This window comes from Bufo bufo, chromosome 2, assembly GCF_905171765.1.
Source record: "Bufo bufo chromosome 2, aBufBuf1.1, whole genome shotgun sequence".
Lineage (NCBI taxonomy): Eukaryota > Metazoa > Chordata > Amphibia > Anura > Bufonidae > Bufo > Bufo bufo.
The window spans coordinates 774,745,807-774,772,501 of record NC_053390.1 but is presented as its reverse complement, the minus strand read 5'-3'; the positions used below and the strand labels follow the sequence as shown (position 1 = coordinate 774,772,501).

Below are 26,695 nucleotides of genomic sequence, written 5' to 3'. Positions count from 1 at the left end.
ATTGGCCATCGTGCAGGCCCTTAAAGAATGGAGGCACTTGCTCGAGGGTTCGGTGGTTCCGGTTCTCATCCTGACGGACCACAAGAATCTGACCTACCTTTCTGAGGCCAAGAGATTGACACCACGTCAGGCCAGATGGGCTCTGTTCTTGTCACGTTTTAATTACGTGGTCTCCTACCTACCCGGTTCCAAGAACATCAGGGCGGATGCCTTATCACGGCAGTACTCCGAGCTGTCCAGGGAGGAGTCGATTACGACTTCGGTCATACCTCCGAATCAGATCCTGGCCGCCATTCGCACCAGCCTGACCTCTCCCCTGGGTGAGCAGATTTTGGCGGCTCAATCTGGTGCTCCCTCTGGGAGACCCAACGGCAGATGTTTTGTGCCTGAGGAGTTGCGCACTCGGTTGTTGCGAACCTACCATAACTCCAAGACCGCGGGGCATCCTGGAAAGAATCAGCTGTCCTGGGCTGTTTCACGTCTGTTCTGGTGGCCTTCCCTACGTTCCGACATCGCCGCATATGTAGCGGCATGCTCCGTTTGTGCCCAGAGTAAGTCCCCTCGGCACCTTCCGTTGGGCCTTCTGCAACCCATAGCCACCGGGGAGCGCCCATGGTCACACCTGGGGATGGATTTCATTGTGGACCTCCCTGCATCCCGAGGCCATACGGTCATTCTCATGATTGTGGATCGGTTTTCCAAAATGTGCCACTGTGTTCCTCTCAAGAAGTTACCCTCTGCACAAGAGTTGGCCACGATTTTTGCCAGGGAGGTCTTCCGGTTGCACGGTTTGCCCAAGGAGATTGTGTCGGATCGGGGGAGTCAGTTTGTGTCCAGGTTCTGGCGCGCCTTTTGCTCCCAGTTGGGGATTCATCTCTCCTTCTCCTCGGCCTACCACCCTCAGTCCAATGGGGCCGCAGAACGATCCAATCAGGCCTTGGAGCAATTCCTTCGTTGCTATGTCTCCGATCACCAAGACAATTGGGTTGACCTCCTGCCTTGGGCTGAGTTTGCCAGGAACACGGCGGTGAACTCTTCCTCTGGGACGTCTCCCTTCATGGCCAATTATGGGTTCCAACCTGCCGTGTTACCGGAGGTATTCTCTCCCCAGGATATTCCGGCTGTGGAGGATCACCTTTCCGTCCTACGTGCTTCTTGGGTACAGATCCAGAAGTCCCTTGAGGTCTCTGCGCAGCGCCAGAGACTCCAGGCTGATCGCAGACGAGCGCCTGCTCCTTCCTACCAGGTCGGAGACCGTGTATGGTTGTCCACCCGCAACCTCAACCTTCGAGTGCCCACTCCCAAGCTGGCGCCTCGCTTTGTTGGTCCCTTCCGAGTGCTTCGCAGGGTAAACCCGGTAGCCTATGCCCTTGCGCTTCCTCCTGGCATGCGGATCTCCAACGTGTTTCATGTCTCCCTGTTGAAGCCACTGGTGTGTAATCGTTTCACTTCCTCGGTTCCTCGGCCTCGTCCGGTCCAAGTGGGCAATCGTGAGGAATATGAGGTGAGCAATATCCTGGACTCACGCCTGGTCCGCGGTCGGTTGCAGTTTTTGGTCCATTGGCGTGGTTATGGTCCTGAGGAGCGTTCCTGGGTTCCCTCCGCAGATGTCCATGCTCCTGCCTTGCTCCGAGCCTTCCACGCACGCTTCCCTCAGAAACCGTTTTGTGCTCCGCGGAGGAGGGGCCCTTGAGGGGGAGGTACTGTCATGGTCTTACCTTCTTGCTGTTCTCCTTCGTTTGACATGTGCTGGCGGCCATCTTGGTTTCTGGGTTTCTTGTAGCCTTCCACCCTGCGGCTCCTCCTTCCCACTGGGAGGAGCTGGATGCCTAGCTCATATATATAGGAGGTCTGTGGCTTCAGTTCCTTGCTTGGTCCTCTTGTGTTCACATGCTTCTAAGACTGCTGCTGCTTCTGGTTCCTGATCCTGGCTTCGTCTGACTACCCTGCTGGTTCCTGATCCTGGCTTCGTCTGACTACCCTGCTGGTTCCTGATCCTGGCTTCGTCTGACTACCCTGCTGGTTCCTGATCCTGGCTTCGTCTGACTACTCTTCTGGTTCCTGACCTCTGGCTTCGCTAAGACTCTGCTCGGTTTCACCATCCGTTTGGACTTTTGCTTTACAGCTTTATTTTCAATAAAGCCTTTTTATTTTCTCTTATCTCTTGTTGTACGTCTGGTTCATGGTTCCGTGACAGGCAGTCATGTACACAGTTCTTTTAGTATATTCTAACCTGAAGCGTCCCCATCACCATGGGAACGCCTCTGTGTTAGAATATACCATCGGATCTGAGTTTCACGATCTAACTCAAATCCAATGGTATATTCTAACATAGAGGCGTTCCCATAGTGATAGGGACGCTTCAAGTTAAAATATACCATCGGATTGGAGAAAACTCCCATCCGATGGTATAATAGGGACTCCTGACTTTACATTGAAAGTCAATGGGGGACGGATACGTTTGCAATTGCACCATATTGTGTCAACGTCAAACGGATAGTCCCCATTGACTTGCATTGTAAGTCAGGACGTATCCGTTTGGCTCCGCACGGCCAGGCTTTTTTTTCATGTCCGTGGATCCTCCAAAAATCAAGAAAGACCCACGGACGAAAAAACGGTCACGGATCACGGAACAACGGAAATCCGTTTTGCGGACCGCAAAAAAAAACGTCCGTGTGCATGAGGCCTAATCCTGATGAGACAGAAAACTTCTAGAACATTTGTCTAAGGCCCCATTTACACGACTGTATTATCTGTCCGCATCTGATCAGATTTTTTTGTAGATTGGATGCGGACCCATTCATTTCATTGGGGCTGCAAAGGAGGTGGACAGCACACTGTATCTGTTCCGCAGCTACACCGTGTATCTGTTCTGCAGCTACGCAAAAAAATAGAACATCTCCTATTCTTGTCTGTTTTTGCATACAAGAATAGGCATTTGCAACATAGAGCAGGACCTGCGGAAGAGGAAAATGTGGGATACACACAGCTATCATCCATGTTTTGCAGATCTGTGATTTGCAGACCACAAAATTATTACAGTTGTGTACAAGAGGTAGGCGGTAGTTATGATTCCACTTCTCTTAGATTTTTTTGCCCTTGTTCTGCACAGAAGTTCTGCTTGTTGTTAAGAGGCGCTTTTTTATCTTACCTTGAGCACAAATCCCTCAGGACAAGCATGATCATACTTGTACACCTTGTAGACAACTAGGAATACAACGCACGCCAGAAACGCCAATGCAAAGAGGACAAGGACAGTGACCTGTGAATAAAAAGAAAAAAAACAAGGCAGATTTGTTATTTGGGTTCATTTTCTACTGCTTTTAACACTTGTTAACACTGCAGAACCTGTGGAGATCACATCCCTATGCAGATCCCACCACCCATTAAAATACAGATGGGACCATCCTCTTTCCAAGTGGCTTCATAGATTGAGCCGGTCTGTTTAAACCTCTCAACATCTAGACCATCAAAAAGATGCCATCATGATTTTCAACCAAAATGTTCTACCCTGTGCTTCAGCTTTTAGGAACTGATGCCGCTGCCTTGATTTGTCTTTGAACTTGGGCAGCAGGCAGCGTTCCTTTCTTACTTATTAAGCATCTTCAAATATGGGAAGGAAAAACATAAATATGCAGACTGGCACATTTTCAGGCAGCACAATGCCTCCAGGACAGAATTTTGAGAAGAAGCCCATAACAAGACTGGCCTGCAGCAGTGCCCACATAATAATTCTGCCCTGCAACAAGAGATTAGAGGAGTCAACAGAAGCACAGTCTTTGGGCACTCCAACACAGGTAAGCATACACATCAAAGGGGTTCTCTGGGAATTAAGAAAATGAAAAATACTTAAAAATTACTTTAGTATAAATATACTCCCAAACGCCTTTCATTAGTTATAATGGCTTGTTATGTCAATGTGTCACGAACCAGCGGGTGTGAACCCACTGTGCCACGTGTCCTACCTCCTCTAAGGGTGTTGTCTAAGTGAACCCCTCGATCTTCACAGTACCCCTGATGGTGGGGATAGACTTTCCCGAGGGGAACACTCTTGAGGAAGATAGGCACAAGAGGCAGCTGGTCCAGGTGGACCAGGAGGTATCTGAGAAAGGTACCAGAGGTACAGGCGTTGGCAACAGGCTGAGTCTTTACCAGGAGCAACAGTGCAGGACCGAATGATGAGGCGGAGGCGAAGTCAGACAAGCAATAGGTCAGGGCAGGACAGGTACAGGTCAGGCCATTCAGTGTCAGCAACAGGAGAGTCAAGCAGGGCAAGCAGGCAGGGATCAAACAGGTAACAGCGTTCCAGGAACACAAGTCCGAGTCAGGCACACAAGCGGATATCAGGAACCTTAGCAGGACACAAGGACCTTGACACTGAGGCATCTGAGAAGGGGGCGAGCCACTTATATATGTGCAGGAGGGCTAGGATTGGTTGGCTAGGTCACATGATCCAACCCATAAAACACAGGAAGTGACGCGTGTCATCCCTTAAGGAAATGCTGCAGGAAACAAGCAGCAAGCATGCTGTGGCCAGGGCTGAAAGGAAACAATGGCAGCAGATCACCGCTGAACACGGCGCCCGGGACCACGGCGATAAGCAGGGGAACAGCGGCGCATAGCAGCCGCTGTTACACTATGGAGCAATTATCAGGAGAAATAAAATGGCCGCTGTCCTATTAGTGCACACAAAACCTGTCCTAAACACTCAGCAGGACAAGATATTTCACAACAATGAGGTAAAGAGCTGCCTCATCCTCATCTCTGCTCTACTTGTCATGAATTATGATCCTGAATACAGCTGATAAGATCTTCAGCTGAATCTCTGTAGGAATGGAGTTCATTTGGAAACATGAAGTACAGACAGGACAGACTGTGATAATGTGGGGCTGTGGTAATGGAGACTACATACAAGTGTTGCACCCCCACCTCCTCTCTACACTTCATGTCTCCTCATGAGCTCCATTCCTACAGAGATTAGGCTAAAGATCTAATCAGCTGAATCATAATCCTTGACGAGCAGAGGAGGATGAGGCAGCTCTTTACCTCAGTGTTCTGAAGTAACTTGTCCTGCTGAGTGATTAGGACAGGTTTTGTGTGTACTAATAGGACGGCGGCCATTTTATTTCCCCTGATGATTGCTCTCCAGACAATATGAGCCATTATAATTAATGAAAGGTGTTGGGGAATATATTTATAATAAAGTAATATTTAAGTATTTATATTTTCTTAATTCCCAGAGAACCCCTTTAAATTAATCTCGGACGAAGCCCCTGATTTTGAGATATGCAACGGGGTGCCCTGACTTTTCCCTGGAAAGAAGGATCAAGCTGTTGGATTTCAACAAGCTCAAGTCCTTTTAGGCCTCATGCACACAACCGTTGTTTGTCTCCGCTTCCGTTCCGCCGATTTTAGCGGTTCAGATGCGGACCCATTAATTTCTATGGAGCCGTTGAAAATGCGGATAGCGCACCGTTTGCCATCCACGTCCGTGATCCGTGGTTCCAGTCCGTCAAAAATATAACCTGTCCTATTCTTGTCTGCGGAAAACGGTTCGTGGACCCATTCAAGTCAATGGGACCGCTAAAAAACGCGGAGGCACATAAGATTGTCATTCGCGTCCGCGCGTCCGTTTTATTCCTATCATTTGCATGGCAAACCTGTCTTAGACTTTTTTTTACCTTCCTTTATTGTCTGGTGGTCCTCCAAAAATAATGGAAGACACATGGAAACAAAAACGGATCACGGAACCCCATTTTGCGGAACGGAACACAACAACGGTCGTGTGCATGAGGCCTAAGTCTCAGGAAATATAAGCCGCCATCAGAGGTGGCTGTGGCTTTTCATCTCTCCCGATGTAGAACAGATTGCACACTCAGTTGAGCTGAGCATTCATGTGTATGGGGGGATTGGGAGAGATAACTATTGGCCAAACAAGAGCTATAGAAGAAAGGCCATAGCCTGGAAAACCTCTTTAAAAAAAAAAGTATTTAAAAAATTTACGCAGACCAGATGTATGCCAAAAGTGAGGTCCATAGAAGTCCATGGACACATCAGTATTATAGGCCATTTCCTGGGACATTTTCTCTATACACATCATGTGAATGATGCCTTATAATCCCATCTTTGTTCCAGTCCGCACAGTGAACACATTTGTTCTCCTGGCTATTATAATTTCTCATTTCGCCTGTAAACAGCGGGAGACATTACATATTGCCATTAATAGGAAGAGCTGATTATAATTATGTAAACTTGTGCTGCCCATAAAATGAATGTATTTACGACGAGTAATTACCCTGCTTTATTTCTGCTTTCCTATTAACATTTATTATTGTATAATGGGATGTGTGAAGATGCATATGAATATTAAATACATATAATTGGGTGATCAATGGACGTGGAATGGTGTTTTTCCTCTTCTCCTGAATATATAAAGCTTCTGTGAGGATTGAGGAGAAGGTTACATCCTATATGTGATAAAGAATGAGATGTAATGATACGAATGCAGACCATTCCATATAGTAAAGAGAATACATTAGCATTTCTATATACTGACATATATTATTATCCACATTAATGCAGTCACTATGCCACCCTGCTATTGCTACTGGTTTATTAAAAGGGTTGTCCGGGTTCAGAGCTGAACCCGGACATGCCCATATTTTCACCCAGGCAGCCCCCCTGATGTTAGCATCGGAGCATCTCATGCTCCGATGCGCTCCCTTGCCCTGCGCTAGATTGCGCAGGGCACGGGCTCTTTTGTTTACAATAACACACTGCCGGGCAGAGGCTTCCACCCGGCAGTGTGTTCGGTGACGTCACCGACTCAGATGGGCGTGCTTTAGCGCTGCCCTAGCCGTTTTACTGGCTAGGGCAGCGCTAAAGCCTGCCCATCAGTGCTGGTGACGTCTCCGGGCTTCCTGGCAGCCCCATGGAGAGCCCGGTTCGTCACCGGAACTCCCAAAAATGCCTTTGCCCTGCGTGAATTAGCGTAGGGCAAAGGAGAGCATCGGAGCATGAACTGCTCTGATGCTCATGTCAGGGGGGCTGCCTGGGTGAAAATGGAAGTATGTCCACTGTCCAGGTTCAGCTCTGAACCCGGACAACCCCTTTAAGGATGGAGCAGATGTCATGGTGGGTACAGCATTGGCATATACACAGGCTGTGTACTTATATTTCCTGGTGCTTCATAGTGAGAAATGTTCTTTAAAGGAGTTTTTTCAGAAGTACAATACTGAAGACCTATTCTCAGTGCCAAGGCCTCCTGGCAGCATACCAAGCACATGGGCTGTATAGTGGCTATGTTTGGTATTGCAGCCTAGGCCCATTCACTTAAATTAGGACTGATCTGCACATAGGCCATGTGACTGACGAATATGATGTCACTGGCCTAAGAAGAGGCCTTAGCGCTGGAGCACTGCAACCTCTTAAAGCAGCTGATCGACCGGGGTGCAGGGAGTCAGACCCCCACAGACAGACATGTCAGGAGAGGTGATAGCTCCTCTTTAAAGTCTTTGTAGACCTTTGGGGGGACAATTATAATATTATTGCATTGTACTCATTTTGAGCTAAAATTCTTTTTTTATTTTTATTGGTATTTATTAAAAATATTGAACCCTTTTCTCTGTACAGCTTTGAGATTCTCTAGTAGAATGCTGTTCACTGTTTTCACTCAGTTCCTTCAGGCAGCTCAGATGACGACTCCTTATCTCTGATCTCTGACCTCCTAAACACTCATTATAGCTCAATTCTTATCTTACGGAAAAGAATGTGGCTTAAATAAGTGTTTATAACCTTTTAGTAAGGTTTATAAGATGACCAGCACAAAGTGAAAGTAAAAATTATGATTCAAACAGCTAGACAAACAGTTAAGACCAATTTAAAAAATATATATTTTTAGCCCAAAATCAGTAAAATTCTATCGTAAAAAAAACTGCCCCAAAGGTGTACATAGGCTTTAAGTTGTTGGCTGCACATTGTTGCAATGTTATATCTTAGGAGCCGGTGTTCTGGGTGAGGCTCAGGCAGTGTATTAGCTGAAATAGAGTGCAAGCATGTTGAAACCTGGGCCTTGCAACCCGTGTCCATTTACTCCATATTGATGAGGACAGTGGCAAGATTTCTTGATTTACCAGAAACTGGACTCTTTGGTGTTTCTGGGGACAACACCAGTCTGTTACAACACTGTCCAGAGTAGAGCACTATTGCTGCATCTAGAAGGACCTGAAGTCCTGGTGATTTTTAAACCATGGGAGAAACGGGAAGAGTCATAATATGAGGAAAAAAACATGAACAGACTGTATGAGTACTTTGGACCAAAGAAAACCATTCCATATGAAATATATAACTTTAGACAGGTAATACAAGAAGTGGAGAGGACCACTCACAGTTATGCGACCAGGACAAAATATCTCACAAAGTCTTGTGATTTTGTGCTGTAACCGAAGAAATAATCAGAGATCAGGTTATTGAGACACACCTCTCCGCACCTCTGAAGGAAGCTACAGAGGGAACCTACTCTGACACCAGTCTGCAGGAGAATGCAAGAACCATTGAATTGCCTTAGATACATGCTTTGCATTTTCTACATCAGTTAAAGGGGTTTTACAGGTGTTTAATATTGATGACCCATCTTTAGGATAAGTTATCAATATCCAATCGGCGCAGGTCCAACACCCTGGCTGATCAGATGTTTGAAGAGGCTTCTGTCTCCTCACAGCATACCAAGCACATCGCCGTACATTGTATAGTAGCTGTTCTTGGTATTGTAGTACAGGTTCATTCACTTGAAAGGGACTGAGATGCACATAGGCCTTGTGACTAATAAATGTGACATCACTGGTCTAGGGAGAAGCTGCAGCATTCACCAGACCGCCGCTTCCTCCTCGAACAGCTGATCGGCAGGGGGTCCGGGTTTCGGACCCCCACTGTTCTAATATTGATGACCTATCCTGAGGATGGGTCATCAAAATTTTACTCCTGCAATTCCCCTGATCGCCGAGGGTCTTCCTAGGCCAGTGACATCACGTTCATCACATGGCCTAGGAAGAATTCTCTTTAAACAGCTTATCGGTGGAGGTGTCGGAAGTCGGACCCTCACTGATCATATGTTGATGACCTATCCCGAGGATGGGTCATCAATAATAAACACCCGGAAAACCCCTTTAATGCAATCTCCAAACCACACTTTTTCCAAAGAGATGTACCTCTGCAAACTGCAGTGAACATGGGGAACATGGATCAGCACTGCACAGTGGAAGAGAATAAAATGTGCTGTGCTTGTGATGGGACATTTTGCGGTTGTAAGCAAACCTCATAAAATCAAAGGGAAAAACAACGTAACTGCACAAAATGAGAATGCAAAGGTAAGTCTTATGGCTGCCAATACAGAGAGAGACTCCACCAGATTGTGATGTTGTATCCTGAAGTCCTGATTGATTTGGAAGCTATTTGCAATGCTATGGACTTACCTCATAGTTCTTTGACCACTCTAAATTATTAAAGTTTATTCAGATTTTTTGCCTTACTTTTAAAAAATGTATTTCAATGCATTACTGCCTGCGCATGAGATATACAGGCAGCTGTTAGGGCATACCTTAGATCACCATCACTGGGGCTGACCATCAGGTAGTAAACATAGCCCTCCTGCGCAGATATTGCATTTGTAGGGTTCCAAGTCATGTGTGGGGTCCACCTTTGCACTAATAAGCTTTACCGCTAATCTCCGCCCTCATCCTACAGCTAAGCTCCACCACCCTTGTTGGCCCGCTAAGCCCGATGATCAGGTTAGCAGTGCAGCCTGGGCACTTCTGCCAGTAGGAGGGCCTCTGATCTCTGGGGGCCCAAGCATTGGCTTGGTTTGTGTGGTGGTAAAGTCTGTCACTGAACTTTCCTACCTTGTAATTCCATGGTTGCTATATATGTTAGCATCACAGAGGTTAGATGATTGGGATCAGAGGTTGGCCATGGGGTGGTGGCTGTCAATGGCCAAAAAGATCCCCCTTCATGCACAGTTAATCACGTGGGCATAACTATTCTGTCCATGCAATCACAACACTGTAGACTTATGGTTGATGGCAATGCGTCATTAGAAAATAATCTTTCGTTAAATCAAGTTTCTACATTAAATGAAATTTTTTTTTTAAACTTTTGAAAATAGTAAGAAAATTATGAAATATGCTGTTCTGTAGGGATCCTTTACAGTCAACTCATTATCATCACAGACATTAAATAAAAAAACTTAGATTACACCATTCACAATAGGCGATGGTCACAGCTCACCTCCTCCCTCTACCTGTAGAGCATGCCCACAACATATCCTGTAGACATACAGTAAATAGGTCATTTTCTGACTGAGGTTTCTTATGCTCAGGTGGTTCCTCCTGGAAAGCAAATCCCTAAACTGCTGGGCAGAGAAGCAGCTCATGCAAATTGGCTGCCCCTTAATAGTATACGGGAGATTGCTGTGGTGATATGTTTCATTGTCTGTTTAGAAGATGTCTATCCAGGATAGGAGGACGCACAGATGGACAGACTGACCGACTTCTATACCACTACAGCCAAACAGAAGATCTGAAATACAGAGGTCATCCTTTATCCTCATACAAATGCCTGCCAGCGCTCAGCAGATGGCAGCTGCCTTGCTTCTGGCTCACTGATCACTTCAGCCGAGACATTTTTGTAGTCTGATCAACTCAAAGGTGTGAATTTGGCAGGAGACACCCTGTTCTGCCTCACGCCTCACTAATATCAATAGTTTACAAGCCACATTCCACCTCATTGTAGGACATAATCATTTCTGGCTGCAGCTTACCGCACTGCTAAAAAGAGATGTGAATGTGGTCTTCATTGTGCTTTTGTTCTACTATGGTGCGTATCGCAATTTTAGAAAGACGCCTCAGTTCTGTTGTGTACAGTGTAGTATCTATCTTTTGAGATAATTTTAAGAGTGGCAAAAACGATGTCACTATGGCAGTGACGTACATAGAGAAGTAAGGGCCCCATAACAAGGATCAAACCAGGCCCTCCACACAGGACAGAAGGGTTTCTGCCTAAACCCTTTTCAATGACCCTTGGGCCATTTTTCCACAGTTGTTCCTTTAGAGGGTAGAGTCCTGACCAAGTTTTGACCTCCAGTAGAAAGTGAGATAATCCCAACTAAGACTGGGCCCCCTCTTGCCCTGGGCCCCATAGCAGTTGCATGGTCTGCCGCTATGGTAGTTACGCCCCTGCACTATGGCCTAGCAACACTCGGACGTTACCTAGATATTAGCAGGGTTTCAGCTCCCAAATCAAAAAAAGGCATTTATAGCAGGACACCTTTACGCTCTTAAAGTAGTAAACAGGAAGGCGGATCTGTCAACAGCAATATGTTGACAGTTTCCAGAAAGCCACAAGATATTTTTTTCTATACTTAGACTAAGGCCTCCCGCAAAATCCGGGCCGCAATGCACGAACACCGAACGTGGGGGCAGCCGCAGCGGATCGTGGACCCATTCACTTTAATGGGTCCGCGATCCGGCCGTTCCGCCAAAAGATAGGACGTGTTCTATCTTTTTGCAGAACGGAAGTACGGGACGAAACCTCACAGAAGCACTCCGTAGTGCCCCCGTAGGGTTCCATTCGGTGCTTCCATTCCGCATCTCCGGATTTGCGGAACCCATTGAAGTGAACGGGTCCTCATCTGTGATGCGGAAAGAACACGGAACGGCGCCCGTGTATTGCGGATCCGCAAATGCGGTCCACAATACGGCAACGGGACACCTACAGTCGTGTGCACGAGGCCTAAAGATGAAAAACACTGAAAAAGTGGGTGAGTGGATTTAAGATGTTAGAGAATATATCTTGTCCTGCCTTATACAGTACAGTTGGAGGGCAATGGTATTCATGAAAGCAAAGTTTAGGTCACAAATGACAAGGAACGGGAGGCAACTATATTAAGATCCACATGGGAACTGGGCAAAATGCCTGGTTGTATGGATTTTTGATGTATGGATTGTCTTGCACTAAGACCTCATGCACATGGCCGTATGTATATTGCGGTCTGCAAAACATGGATACCGGCCATGTGCATGCTGCCATTTTCTTTTTCTCTTCTACTGAAATATCCTATACTTGTCCGCAAAACAGACAATAGGACATGTTCTATATTTTTTTGTGGAACAACGGCACATACAGATGTAGAGAGTGTCTGCATTTTTTAAAGCCTCATTGAAATGAATGGTTTCACATTCAATTCACCAAAAATGCGGATCAGATGCAGAACAAAAATACGGTTGTGTGCATGAGCCTAATGGATATGTGAGGTGATGATTGCTACATTGATCCTACTGGCGGATCCATAAACAGCTGTGGATTTCTGCCACTGATGACCTGGTCCTAGCCAATTTCATCTACTGAAAGGGAGGGTCAGAAATTATCAGAAAATGGGCGATTGTTTACAATAAAGGGGTTGTCTCACTTCAGCAAAGGGCATTTATCATGTAGAGAAAGTTAATACAAGCCACTTCCTAATGTATTGTGAGTGTCCATATTGCTTCCTTTGCTGGCTGGATTTATTTTTTTCATCACATTATGCACTGCTCGTTTCCATGGTTACGACCACCCTGCAATCCATCAGTAGTGGTCGTGCTTGCACACTATAGGAAAAAGTGCCAGCCTCTCTGATGGCCGGGACCATGGGAGCGCACATATTAACTTTCTCTACATAACAGATGCTATTTGCTGAAGTGACACAACCCCTTTAGGGTGGGTTTTTGTTAAACAAGATTTGTTGGTGATGTTTTTGCACTAGCCACTAAGCCTAATAATATGTTGATGCTTCCTGTTATCACTTTACAGCAGTCATCCCATTATATATATATACAGTGGGGGAAATAATTATTTGACCCCTCACTGATTTTGTAAGTTTGTCCAATGACAAAGAAATGAAAAGTCTCAGAACAGTATCATTTCAATGGTAGGTTTATTGTAACAGTGGCAGATAGCACATCAAAAGGAAAATCGAAAAAATAACTTTAAATAAAAGATAGCAACTGATTTGCATTTCATTGAGTGAAATAAGTATTTGAACCCTCTAACAAAAAAAGACTTAATACTTGGTGGAAAAACCCTGGTTTGCAAGCACAGAGGTCAAACGTTTCTTGTAATTGATGACCAAGTTTGCGCACATTTTAGGAGGAATGTTGGTCCACTCCTCTTTGCAGATCATCTCTAAATCCCTAAGGTTTCGAGGCTGTCTCTGTGCAACTCTGAGCTTGAGCTCCCTCCATAGGTTTTCGATTGGATTAAGGTCCGGAGACTGACTAGGCCACTCCATGACCTTAATGTGCTTCTTCTTGAGCCACTCCTTTGTTGCCTTTGCTGTATGTTTTGGGTCATTGTCGTGCTGGAACACCCATCCACGACCCATTTTCAGTTTCCTGGCAGAGGGAAGGAGGTTGTCGCTCAGGATTTCACGATACATGGCTCCGTCCATTTTCCCGTTTATGCGAATAAGTTGTCCTGTGCCCTTAGCAGAAAAACACCCCCAAAGCAAAATGTTTCCACCCCCATGCTTGACGGTGGGGACGGTGTTTTGGGGGTCATAGGCAGCATTTTTCTTCCTCCAAACACAGCGAGTTGAGTTAATGCCAAAGAGCTCTATTTTGGTCTCATCAGACCACAGCACCTTCTCCCAGTCACTCTCTGAATCATTCAGGTGTTCATTGGCAAACTTCAGACGGGCCTGCACATGTGCCTTCCTGAGCAGGGGGACCTTGCGAGCCCTGCAGGATTTTAATCCATTGCGGTGTAATGTGTTTCCAATGGTTTTCTTGGTGACTGTGGTCCCTGCTAATTTGAGGTCATTAACTAACTCCTCCCGTGTAGTTCTAGGATGCTTTTTCACCTTTCTCAGAACCATTGACACCCCACGAGGTGAGATCTTGCGTGGAGCCCCAGAGCGAGGTCGATTGATGGTCATTTTGTGCTCCTTCCATTTTCGAACAATCGCACCAACAGTTGTCACCTTCTCTCCCAGCTTCTTGCTAATGGTTTTGTAGCCCATTCCAGCCTTGTGCAGGTCTACAATTTTGTCTCTGACATCCTTGGACAGCTCTTTGGTCTTTCCCATGTTGGAGAGTTTGGAGTCTGCTTGATTGATTGATTCTGTGGACAGGTGTCTTTTATACAGGTGACTAGTTAAGACAGGTGTCCTTAATGAGGGTGACTAATTGAGTAGAAGTGTCTAACCACTCTGTGGGAGCCAGAACTCTTAATGGTTGGTAGGGGTTCAAATACTTATTTCACTCAATGAAATGCAAATCAGTTGCTATCTTTTATTTAAAGTTATTTTTTCGATTTTCCTTTTGATGTGCTATCTGCCACTGTTACAATAAACCTACCATTGAAATGATACTGTTCTGAGACTTTTCATTTCTTTGTCATTGGACAAACTTACAAAATCAGTGAGGGGTCAAATAATTATTTCCCCCACTGTATACACACACACAGGATCCACAGTTCACAATAAGTGATGTCACATCTCATCTCATCCCCCTCCCTGCACAATTACCTCTACATAGGTCCCAGCGCATGACTAGAAAACTCTTCCTGTCCATTATGCCTATCACCCATGAGGCTACTGTAAAACATATCTCTATAAGCTGCCAATAGCAGTTCAGGCAAAATGGCTGCCCTAATAATCACGTACGGAAAGTAAAATAAAGTACAAAACTACAAACAGAAAATAAAAACATATCAGACAATAGATTTGTAGCACTCTCTGGTTTTAGTTAGTAAAGAATCTAGGTGATACATTCTCTTTAAAAATGCTTGACACAAGTGTCTGCCACAGATGCACCTCCTAACAATGTCTGCCATAGGTATTGTAAGCCATAAACACAGCTATTAACACTGCTTGGAACCACCCCCCCCCCCCCCTCCTTCTTCTCATAACTCTGTTTTACACAGGCTCCTCTTGTAACATATCTGGCCTCACACAAACATGCCCCCATAATAGTGTCTGTTACAGGGTCCCCTCATAATATTGTACATCACAGATGCCCACATAAAGGTGTCTGCTACACATCCTCCTCTTAACAATGACCTTCCCAGATGCCTCTCATAACAGTACGGAAGGTCACCCCCAAAACAGACAATGATATGGCTCCAAAATAACTGGGCACATGATGCACTTTCAGGACCTGCTCCAGTTGTATGTGAGCCAGGGCCAGGACAAGCTCTGTAGGTAGCCAAGAGGTGGTATCAGAACGCCCCCATGACACCCTGAAGTTCAACAGGTTCATAAATTCAAACAGAACTGCTCTCTCCGCTATGGCGCACTAGGCTACTGCCTACTCTGCCCACCCCTTGTCCTGCTTCTGATATAACCTCTTGGGGGACAGTCACAGTGAGCCTCCTGTTCACTTCACCACCGGCTTAAAGGGGTTATCCCATGATTAATCTAGAATATGAAAATCAGAAGCGATATAGTCCATGACAAACAAAGCTAGAACCAGCCCTGTACCTCACACTGGTCCAGGGATGACCCCATTCATTGCTCCAATTGATCTGCTGGGTTTGATCAGATGCAGGCATTTGCAGTTAATGGACAGAACTGAGCATGTGCGTCCACCTCACTGGGGTGGACAAAGAAATTAGAAAAAGATCGAACGGCAGGTGGCATTACACAGATTTTATTGAATAACTCAGTGGCTATGCTGGTTTGAAAACTGTAGGACATTTTACATGGGACAACCCCTTTAACAAGCATGGAACATGTCTAACCAGGTCACCGTAGGTCCCCCAACCCCAACAGGCACTTTACCTAGTGCCAAATCTTGCCCTGAGCGCTCTTAATTACTAAGTAGAGTGCTAACTAAATTACTATATGGTTTCCAACTTCCGATTTCCATTCCTATAGCTACATATACTGTAGATTCCCCCTACACATTCTAATGTATCTATCCTACATATGTATGTCTATGAAAATATAGTCGGGCCAACCCCCTCGGCGAAATCGTAACTCAGATAATATTAGGCATGAAGAAAGCTGCACGTGTCCTGTGGTTCTAGGCGCATTTTAGACGCACACGGTAAGGACGGGTTTGGCACAGGCCAATACGCTAACAATACAGGTATGTAGTTAATGTCGAGCGCACCATTTAATTACACTAAATATTTGCCTTTGTAACGAAACATCCTTCAGGTCTCTTGAAATCAACAACAGCAGCAAGCATGATGATTCTCAATTAACGAGGACCCAGGAGGTAGCGCCAGACGACACCCCTTTTAATTACCATATTTATGAAGCGTCATCTATTATTCATGCCCTCCTCAGCAGAGATTATGACAATGGATACGGCAACAGCAGTGGACTGACTGCAGTTATAGGCTTATTAGAGAATTATGACCTCTATGGAGTTCTGAGTAGAGATGGACGACTCTACACAATGGTTTGCACAATATACCAGGCGAAAGAACACAATGGGAGGATCAGTTCACTTTAGGTTGCTGGTAGGTTTTTAACTTACAGAGAAGAAACTCTGCTCCTCCTAACTTTACAGTATTAGGTTTTGGAATTATGGTAAGTCGGGATAGTGACAGTCCATATGCATAGTATATTTCTGAGCAAGTAAACCCCGGGGTCATGGGGGAGTTGTTCATCACTAGGGGGTCCTTTCAGCAATTCCCTGTCTGATGGGCCCAGGCACTCACAAAGGTTGGTAGGGTTGACTGAAGGCTGGGATCCAAGCTAGAGACAGGGCAAGTATGTCCTAGATGAGAGTGTGGAATGCCACAATGAGCTAAATCACAAAAAATATAGTAAAAACGTGGCACAACATTTTTTACGTGTCAAAATGTTGTGTATTTATGTGTGACATTGTAGACGAGGGGGATTGTTAAAGAGCCGTGAACTCTCTTGATTTAGAGTTATGAGTAGAGATTGGCGAGTCGACCCTATCTGCCAGATTCCCTGGTTTACCCAATCTACGAGCATTTAGATGGAGATCTTGGACACAAAACTGAAAGTGACCCTGCAGTCCAAACCTAAAATGACACATGTATAATCAACATACCTGGTGTCCTCCGTTGGTCCCATGCTGCCTCCTCTGGATTCTCATGAGGGTGGCTACCACTGTCTAAGACGTCCCCACGTAGGAAAGTAAGTCTTCGACACGCTTCCCCTCCAGTGCCCTTGGGTGGGCCAGTGAAAATGTCTATGATGAATGTGCTCTGTCCATCCGAGGGCAGTGGACAGGATAGGGGGGGGTACCAGTATCTTATTCTTTTTCTTACAATGCTTTGCATGGAGAAGTCTGAAATATTGGAGGCCACTTTGAAAAGAATCCAACAGGGGGACCAGAATGGAGGAATAGAGGGCACCAGGTATGTTGATTATATGTTTCATGTATAGTCAAATTTTACATTTTAGACACGTATCTCTGCCTCAGTAATGGAAAGCCTATCTACAATTAGAGCATCAATTCACTTCAATGACTCCTAATGGTCGACTGTGATATCCTCTACAAATAGTTGAAACCCTTGCAAATAATTTCATCCATCTCTAGACATAAGCATGAAAGGATTGAGCAACCGGCTGATCTTGTCAGCTCCTGAAATATTACATCTTACAGTACCCTGCGTGTGATGCTGAGGTTACCTAGCAGCACATCATGGCAACGCAGGATGCCGAATAATCCCAATGAGACAACAACGTGCAAACCTTCAAACTAAGAACATCATTAGGGCCAAACGGTGAGGTGACGAATCCCATTAGATACGGGTAAATTGTTATATTTCTCTTTATTTTTATTCTCATCATTTAAAGGGAACCTATCACATTGAACATGGGGTTTGATCTACAAGCAGCATGTTACAGAGCAGGAGGAGCTGAGAAGATTGATGTATATATTTGTGTCGAAAGATTCAGTAAAACTTGTATTTCATTGATTTAAAACCCTGTTTGTTCTATGCTTAGGAGTCCAGTGGGTGGTTCTGTGCATACAGAGTTTCAATCACTGATGGAACCACTTACCGGACTTCTAAACCTTGAATTTGCAGGGATTTTATATTAATAAAAGGATATGCCACCAATGTCAGATAGGTGCAGGTCCCACCTTTAGAACCTGCACCTATCTCTATAATGGGGCCCCCAAAGTGAATGATGGCCACCCTTCAATCACTTCTACGGGAGTGGTGAAAATAGCCGAGCGCTGGCTCAGTTATTACTGGAACTCGCACAGAGGTTAATGGAGAGGTGGCCGCTCTTGCACAATACGCTCTCCATTCACTTTTATGGGAGTTCGCAAAATAGCTGAGCATGCCTGCTTGGCTTTTTTCAGACCTCTCATAGAAGTGAATGTAGAGCAAGCCATGCATGCACAGTGTACAGGGCCCCGTTTTAGAGATAGATGGGGGTCCCAGAGGTCTAAAGCTACACAGTCTAAGCAAACTCTGGATGATCTACAGAAAGGAAGAAAGAGAAAAAGAGATGAGAAGGTTCAGAAATCTGCCTGGCTGAGTATTGGAGTCAGTAAGGTATCCTGCTACTTAAGCTATTCAGACCTTACAGCAGTGAGGGGAATACTGTTAAGACATCCTTTACACTTGGGCATGACTTGGCCGGTCGTATCTGTAAAACCTGTACGCCTCAGTTGCAAATTACAGTCACAACTGCAAAAGTGAGATTGCCCAGCCATAAATTCCGCAGGATGAGACTTGAGAAAGAGAGGAAAGAGTAGGATAATTTCCATCCTTGCTCAAATACATACAAAACCTGGGGAGATTCACACTATATACTGTGGGAACTGTGTTTTTGCTATTGTTGGCTGTACTACAACTCACATTTTGCACTTTAGTAAAGAGAGATGTTTATTCTGCTACATCTGGCCTGGTAACTGTCTGCTGCACCATATGCTGGCCATTGCACTCTACATGCCCTGCCTTGCACCCATCCAAATACTCAACATCAATGATTGACTGGTGCAGCCAGAGCCACTACCACTCCAGTCTTCCACTCAGGCTCCTCCTGGGCTCACTGCATATGTATGTAAGACAGCATAGTGATCATGGGTGAAGGGATTTTTCCTGTATCACATTACATGTCAAGAATCCTGCTGAAGAATGGCGCAGTCAGCCCGACCTGCTGATAACAGGGAACAATAGATTGTCCTCTGCTGCACATAAAACACGGAGATGGGAGGCTCTAGATGTGGTGGACCTGTAAAGGAGAAATCTCTACAGCTAGTCATTACCCAGCTGACATAGGAAGACCCGGTCCTTAGGCCTCCTGCACACGACCATATTTTTTTTGCGTTCCGTTTGTGGTCCATATGCGGAACCATTCACTTCAATAAGTCCGCAAAAACAACGGAAGGTACTCCGTATGCATTCCGTTTCCGTATTTCCGTTCAAAGATAGAACATTCCGTGGCTCCTTTCAAGTCAATGGTTCTGCAAAAAAACGGAATGCATCCGTATGTCTTCCGTATCCATTCTGTTTTTGCTGAACCATCTATTGAAAATTTTATGCCCAGCCCAATTTTTTTATGTACTTACTGTTTAAACATTATTGTATGCTTCCGTTTGCGGATCACAAATGGAAACCAAATGGAAAAAACGAACGGCAAAACGGAACGGAAACTGAAACACTACTGAAACAAAAAACTGAAAGACGGATCCTGGAGAACTGGGCCGGTTGGGGGACACCTGGGAAATAGTGACCATAAAGTAATAACCTTCCAATTATCATTCAAAAGAGCGTTTCTACAGGGAGGAACAAAAATACCGAACTTCAAAATAGCTAAATTTAGCCAACTAAGAGAGGCCATAGGCCTAACTAACTGGGACAAAGTCCTCAAAATAAAAATACAGGCACAAAATGGGATATTTTTAAAAGCATCCTAAAATGTAAAAGTGTGCGAGGTTCATACAGTACCTTATGGGAATAAAAGGTTAAGGAACAAGAAAAAAAACAATGTGGATAAATAGAACAGTAAAGAAAGCAATAAATGAAAAAAAGAAAACATTTAAATCACTAAAACAGGAGGGTAATGAGGAAGCACTGAGAGATAGAATATGAATATGTAAAAAACAAATAAAAGCTGCCAAACTAGAGAGCAAGAGATTAATTGCCAAAGTGAGCAAAACTAACCCTAAAATGTTTTTCAATTATATAAATGGTAAAAAGTATAAATTTGAAGGTGTCGGCCCTCTACAGAGTAATGAGGGGGGAGTTGCAGAGAGAGATGAGGAGAAAGCAAAGCTATTAAATATTTTTTTTCTCAACTGTATTCACTGAGGAAAATAAATTGTAAGATGAAATGCAGAATGTAAAAGTTAATTCCCTATGAACCCCTTAAGGACCAACAAAAATTAATTTATATTTATAAACAAACTCCAAATTTACCAAAAATTTGGAAAAATTAGCAAATTTTCAAATTTCTATTAATTTATAATAGATAGAAATACCTCCAAAAATAGTTATTACTTTACATTCCCCATATGTCTTCATGTTTGGATCATTTTGTGAATGCCATTTTATTTTCCAAAAATTTCTAAAACCCACTTTTTCAGGACCAGTTCAGGTCTGAAGTCACTTTGTGAGGCTTACATAATAGAAACCACCCAAACATGACCCCATTTTAGAAACTACACCCCTCAAGGTATTCAAAACTGATTTTACAAACTTTGTTAACCCTTTAGGTGTTCCACAAGAATTAATGGAAAATAGAGATAACATTTCAAAATTTCACATTTTTGGCAGATTTTCTATTTGAATCAATTTTTTCCAGTTACAAAGCAATGGTTAACAGCCAAACAAAACTCAATATTTATGGCCCTGATTCTGTAGTTTACAGAAACACCCCATATGTGGTCATAAACTGCTGTACGGGCACACGGTAGGGCGCAGAAGGAAAGGAACGCCGTACGGTTTTTGGAAGGCAGATTTAGCTGGACTGTTTTTTTTGACACCATGTCCCATTTGAAGCCCCCCTGATGCACCCCTAGAGTAGAAACTCCAAAAAAGTGACCCCATTTTGGAAACTACGGGATAAGGTGGCAGTTTTGTTGGTACTATTTTAGGGTACATATGATTTTTGGTTGCTCTATATTACACTTTTTGTGAGGCAAGGTAACAAGAAATAGCTGTTTTGGCACCGTTTTTATTTTTTGTTATTTACAACATTCATCTGACAGGTTAGATTATGTGTTTTTTTTTATAGAGCAGGTTGTCGCGGAAGCGACAATACCAAATATGACAACTTTTTTGGTTTGTTTCAGTTGAAAAAAAAAAGATTTTTTTAGTGTCTCCACATTCTGAAAGCCGTAGTTTGTTTTATTTTTGGGGCGACTGTCTTGTGTAGGGGCTAATTTTTTTCAGGATGAGATGACGGTTTGATTGGTACTATTTTGTGGTGCGTATGACTTTTTGATCGCTTGCTATTACACTTTTTGTGATGTAAGGTGACAAAAAATTGCTTTTTTACACCGTTTATATATTTTTTTTTTACAGTGTTCACCTAAGGGGTTAGGTCATGTGATATTTTTATAGAGCAGGTTCTAACGGATGCGTCGATACCTAATATGTCTACTTTTTTTTTATTTATGTAAGTTTTACACAATGATTTCATCTTTGAAACAAAAAAAATCATGTTTTAGTGTCTCCATAGTCTGAGAGCCATAGTTTTTTCAGTTTTTGGGCGACTGTCTTAGGTAGGGTATGATTTTTGCGGGATGAGATGACGGTTTGATTGGCACTATTTTGGGGTGCGTATGACTTTTTGATCACTTGCTATTACACTTTTTGTGATGTAAGGTGACAAAAAATTTCTTTTTTTACACAGTGTTTTTTTTTTACGGTGTTCCCCTGAGGGTTTAGGTCATGTGATATTTTTATAGAGCAGGTTCTTACGGACGCGGCGATACCTTTTTTTTATTTACTTAAAGGGAACCTGTCACTGGGATTTTGTGTATAGAGCTGAGGACATGGGTTGCTAGATGGCCGCTAGCACATCTGCAATACCCAGTCCCCATAGCTCTGTGTGCTTTTATTATGTAAAAAAAACGATACATATGCAAATTAACCTGAGATGAGTCAGAGCTTGAAAATATGACTCTTCTCTGGTCACACAAGTAAGATATGACTCTTTTATGTTAATTTTCATATGTATCAAATAATTTTTTTTACACAATAAAAGCACACAGAGCTATGGGGACTGGGTAATGCGGATGTGCTAGCGGCCATCTAGCAACCCATGTCTTCAGCGCTATACACAAAATCCCGGTGACAGGTTCCCTTTAAGTTTTACACAATACCAGCATTTTTGAAACAAAGAAATTTATGTTTTTGTGTCTCCATGTTCTGAGCCATAGTTTTTTACTTTTTGGGCAATTGGCTTAGGTAGGGGTTCATGTTTTGCGGGATGAGGTGACGGTTAGATTGGTACTATTTTGGGGGGCATAAGCCTTTTTAATCACTTGGTTTTGCACTTTTTGTGATGTAAGGTGACAAAAATTGAATTTTTTTTACACCGTTTTTATTTTATCTTTTTATGGTATTTATCGGACAGGGTGGATGTGATATATTTATAGAGCCGGTCATTACGGATGCGGCGATACCTAATATGTGTGTTTGTTATTTTTATTCAGTTTTTTATCATAATATAAGCGGAAAGGGGCTTTTTTTTATTTTTTTACTTTATTAAAGTTATTACTTTATTAATTTTATTAAAAACACTTTTTTTAACTTTTTTTTTCTTTACTTTATTTCTGATGTTCACTTTTGGGGGTCTGATCCCCTCTGCAATGCATTACAATACATTTGTATTGTAATGCATTGCCTGTTCGTGTACTACAGTGAGTAGTACACAAACAGGTTGCCTAGGAGACCCAGCATGAGGCTGGATCTCCTCGGCTCCCGTAGAAGGCAGGTCCCGATGCCGTGCAAGGCATTGGGCAGCCTCTGCACGGCATCGGGCTGCCTTCTGAGACATTGAGTCCCCGCCACAGCAGCGCGGGGACTCGATGCGCTCACTCAAACACAAACCCCTTCTATGCCGCGGTCAGCGGCATAGAAGGGGTTAATCCGCAGCAATCGCCGATACAGGGGGGTCACAGGACCCCCCGGCATTGACCCAGGGTGCCTGCTGATTGATTTCAGCAGGCACCCAGTTCCGATCACCGCCCGCCGTGCGGCGGTGATCGGAAATACACAGGGTGTACAGGTACGCCCTGTGTCCTTAAGTACCAGGACATCAGGACGTACCTGTACGCCCTGTGTCCTTAAGAGGTTAAAAGTGCCCTGTCTGACCCAGGAAGTAGTAAAGCGGCGTCTTAAAAAGATTAAAATAGACAAATCGCCAGGACCAGATGACATACACCCCCGTATCCTAAGAGAATTAAGTAATATCATAGCCAGTTCCTTATTTCTGATATTTAAGGACTCTATACTGAGAGTGTTCCACAGGATTGGCGCATAGCAAATGTAGTGCCAATATTCAAAAAGGGTCCAAAAACAGAGCCCGGAAACTATAGGCCGGTAAGTTTAACATCTGTCGTGGGTAAACTGTTTAAAGGTTTAAAATAAAAAATTTTGCTGATGACTCTAAACTGTGTAAAGTAATTGACACTGAAGAGGACAGTATACTACTACAGATTGATCTGGATAGATTGGAGGCTTGGGCAGATAAGTGGCAGATGAGGTTTAACACTGACGAATGTAAGGTTATGCACATGGGAAGGAATAATGCAAGTCACCAGTACGTACTAAATGGTAAAACACTGGGTAAGGCCTCATGCACACGACCGATGTTTGGGTCCGCATCCGATCCGCCGTTTTGGCGGCTCGGATGCGGACCCATTCACTTCAATGGGGCCGCAAAAGATGCTGTCCGCATCCGTGGCTCCGTTCCGCGGCCCCGCTAAAAAAATATAACATGTCCTATTCTTGTCCGCGCTTTGCGGACAAGAATAGGCATTTATATTGCCGGCGCCCGTTCTGTTAATTGCGGAAGGCAACACGGGCGGCTTCCGTTTTTTGCGGATCCGTGGTTTGCATGAGGCCTAACACTGACATGGAAAAGGACCTAGGAATTTAGAGAACAGCAAACTAAGCTGTAAAAACCAGTGTCAGGCAGCTGCTGCCAAGGCCAATAAGATAATGGGTTGCATCAAAAGGGGCATAGATGCCTGTGATGAGAACATAGTCCTACCACTTTACAAATCACTAGTCAGACCACACATGGAGTACTGTGTACAGTTCTGGGCTCCTGTGAACAAGGCAGACATAGCAGAGCTGGAGAGGGTCCAGAGGAGGGTAACTAAAGTAATAACTGGACTGGGGCAACTACAGTACCCTGAAAGATTATCAAAATTAGGGTTATTCACTGTAGAAAAAAGACGACTGAGGGGAGATCTAATTACTATGTATAAATATATCAGGGGGCAGTACAGAGATCTATCCCATCATCTATTTATCCCCAGGACTGTGACTGTGACGAGGGGACATCCTCTGCGTCTGGAGGAAAGAAGGTTTGTACACAAACATAGAAGAGGATTCTTTACGGTAAGAGCAGTGAGACTATGGAACTCTCTGCCTGAGGAGGTGGTGATGGTGACTATTGAATGTCTACAGCCAACCTAAAGGGGGCCTCTCCCAGCACATCTGTTTAAGAAAAGGCTTGTATGAGAAACAATTTTGGAGCATCTTTTCTTAAACTTTTATGCCTCGATGTTCCTTAATTATTCTTCTTGGAATTGCATAAATAAACTGACAATAAGGCTTGGTTCACATCTCCGTTTTTCACTGACATGTGGGTCAGTAAAAAAAAAAAAACGGGGACATGCACTTCTTTGATCCGTGATGCAGACCAAGCACGCCCTTAGAAGTCCATAGGTCCGTAAAAATCACTGGCACATGTCATCCATGTTGTGTCCGTGTTGCGTCTGTTTTTCACTGAAGACTAATAGGAGATTCTTTGGAAATTAATTTTCAGCTGAGCAACTTCCGTGAATTACGGATGACACATGGATGGTAAAAACAGACACACGGATCCTTCACGAACATCTTCACGGATGAAACACGTACGCTTTTTTCACGGATGTGACACTGACACGGAAATGTGGACCAGGCCATAGTTGTTACATTTTTCCTTGTGCAAAGGGTGTGTGTCCCTATCAGCACTGACTGGACAATGTCAGGCTATGCCGGGACAAGCCCCTCGACAAGACGGAATGGTAACGACCAGTTGTCAGTTTATTTGTACTTTTCCAGGAGGAACAACAGAGGAACAGCACAAAAGAAAAGATGTTCCAGAATTGTTATATTGGATTAATTATACTAACGATTTACGCTTACTGTGCCTTCCTTCTCCTAAAAAAGGAGGCGTCCTGCCCAATGCCCATTTCGGCCTCCAGGTTATAAGTCGATGAATGCTGACATGTGTCCTTACAAGGGGTGGCCTCATAAAGACAAAACCTGTCCATATGCCCTGGTAGGTCATATGAACATCATAGAAAGAGGGGGGGAGGGGGTCCTTTGTTTCGGACTACCTTCCATGACCCAGAACGGAAAGACAGTCTCTAAAACAACACCTGAACTTGGGTTGACTTGAGCATCTATGTCGGGATGCACAACCTTTTCTGGTTGGGGGCCACCTTGTCATCCTGAATCATTTCCAAGGGCCGAAAATAAAGATTAAAGGGGTATTACCAACTGAAATACTATGTTTATCGCATATTAAACATACAGTATATATCAGAAATGTCTAGTTACACTTCGTGGATTCCCATCTGATGGAAAAATTCATGAGATACATGTGAGCAGCCACAAGACCTAGACATACATTTCTGTTACCAGAGGGTTGGGGGCCACACACAATGGTATCAAGGGCCGCATGTGACCCCCGGGCCGCAGGTTGTGCACCACTGATCTATGTATTACAGATAGACATTCCTCCGAATGCCATATAACACAACAATTAGCTGCGATACCTGCAGAATTATGAATGCCGCTCTGGGTTATAATACAAGCTGTAGCAAAAAATGGTAATGTTATGCATGAACAAGTTTACACAATTTTTATGTATTCATTATAACGGGTTGTCTTTTCCGGAGCACTAACATGCTCATCGCAGGTTTTCGAGCCAGAGACCTCCATAGGACCTAATAGGACAGGTCATGGTGGGGCCAACTTTGTAAAAAAAAAAATTGCCAGCATATATTCAAGATATCACACTTAAATAACCGCGTCCAACCAATCAGAAACTCTACGACCCACATGTCCCATCCTCCAAGGGTGGTCATACACATTGCTTACCTTGAATCTTTCCGACACTCCTTCACTGATACTGATTGTGAATTCAGCAATTTTTGGGGTACGAAATTTCCCTTTCTTGTGATCACGTTCATATTCGGTCTTTGTTTTCACCACAACCTTGAGGAAATAAAGGTAATTTAATCAATTATATACACATACATCACCCTTACATAATACAGCTTTGAGCAGTTGAAAGTCTGGGTTGTTACATGAGGTATAGAACATAGGATGTCATGGTAATGGAGGTTTCATCAACCTGCAAAACTGATAGACTTTAAAGAGTATTTCAACCTAAAATAAGCATTTGAGTTGCCCTCTGCTGACAGACTGTTAATCCTGAGCTGCATTATTTGATGAGAACCACATAACAGTGCCCCCACAGGCGAAAAAAGGT

At 44.1% G+C, this 26,695-nt stretch overlaps 1 protein-coding gene across 1 annotated transcript in view; it reads right to left on the bottom strand.

Annotated features, from left to right (window-relative positions):
- NSG1 (neuronal vesicle trafficking associated 1) overlaps positions 1–26,695 on the bottom strand; it is an 86,388-nt gene that overhangs the window by 39,204 nt on the left and 20,489 nt on the right. The window contains exons 3-4 of the mRNA XM_040419108.1: positions 26,302–26,418; positions 3,152–3,262 (exon numbers count right to left, since the gene is read on the bottom strand). Of these exons, the coding sequence (XP_040275042.1) occupies positions 3,152–3,262; positions 26,302–26,418 (228 nt within the window). The remainder of the gene's footprint in view (positions 1–3,151; positions 3,263–26,301; positions 26,419–26,695) is intronic.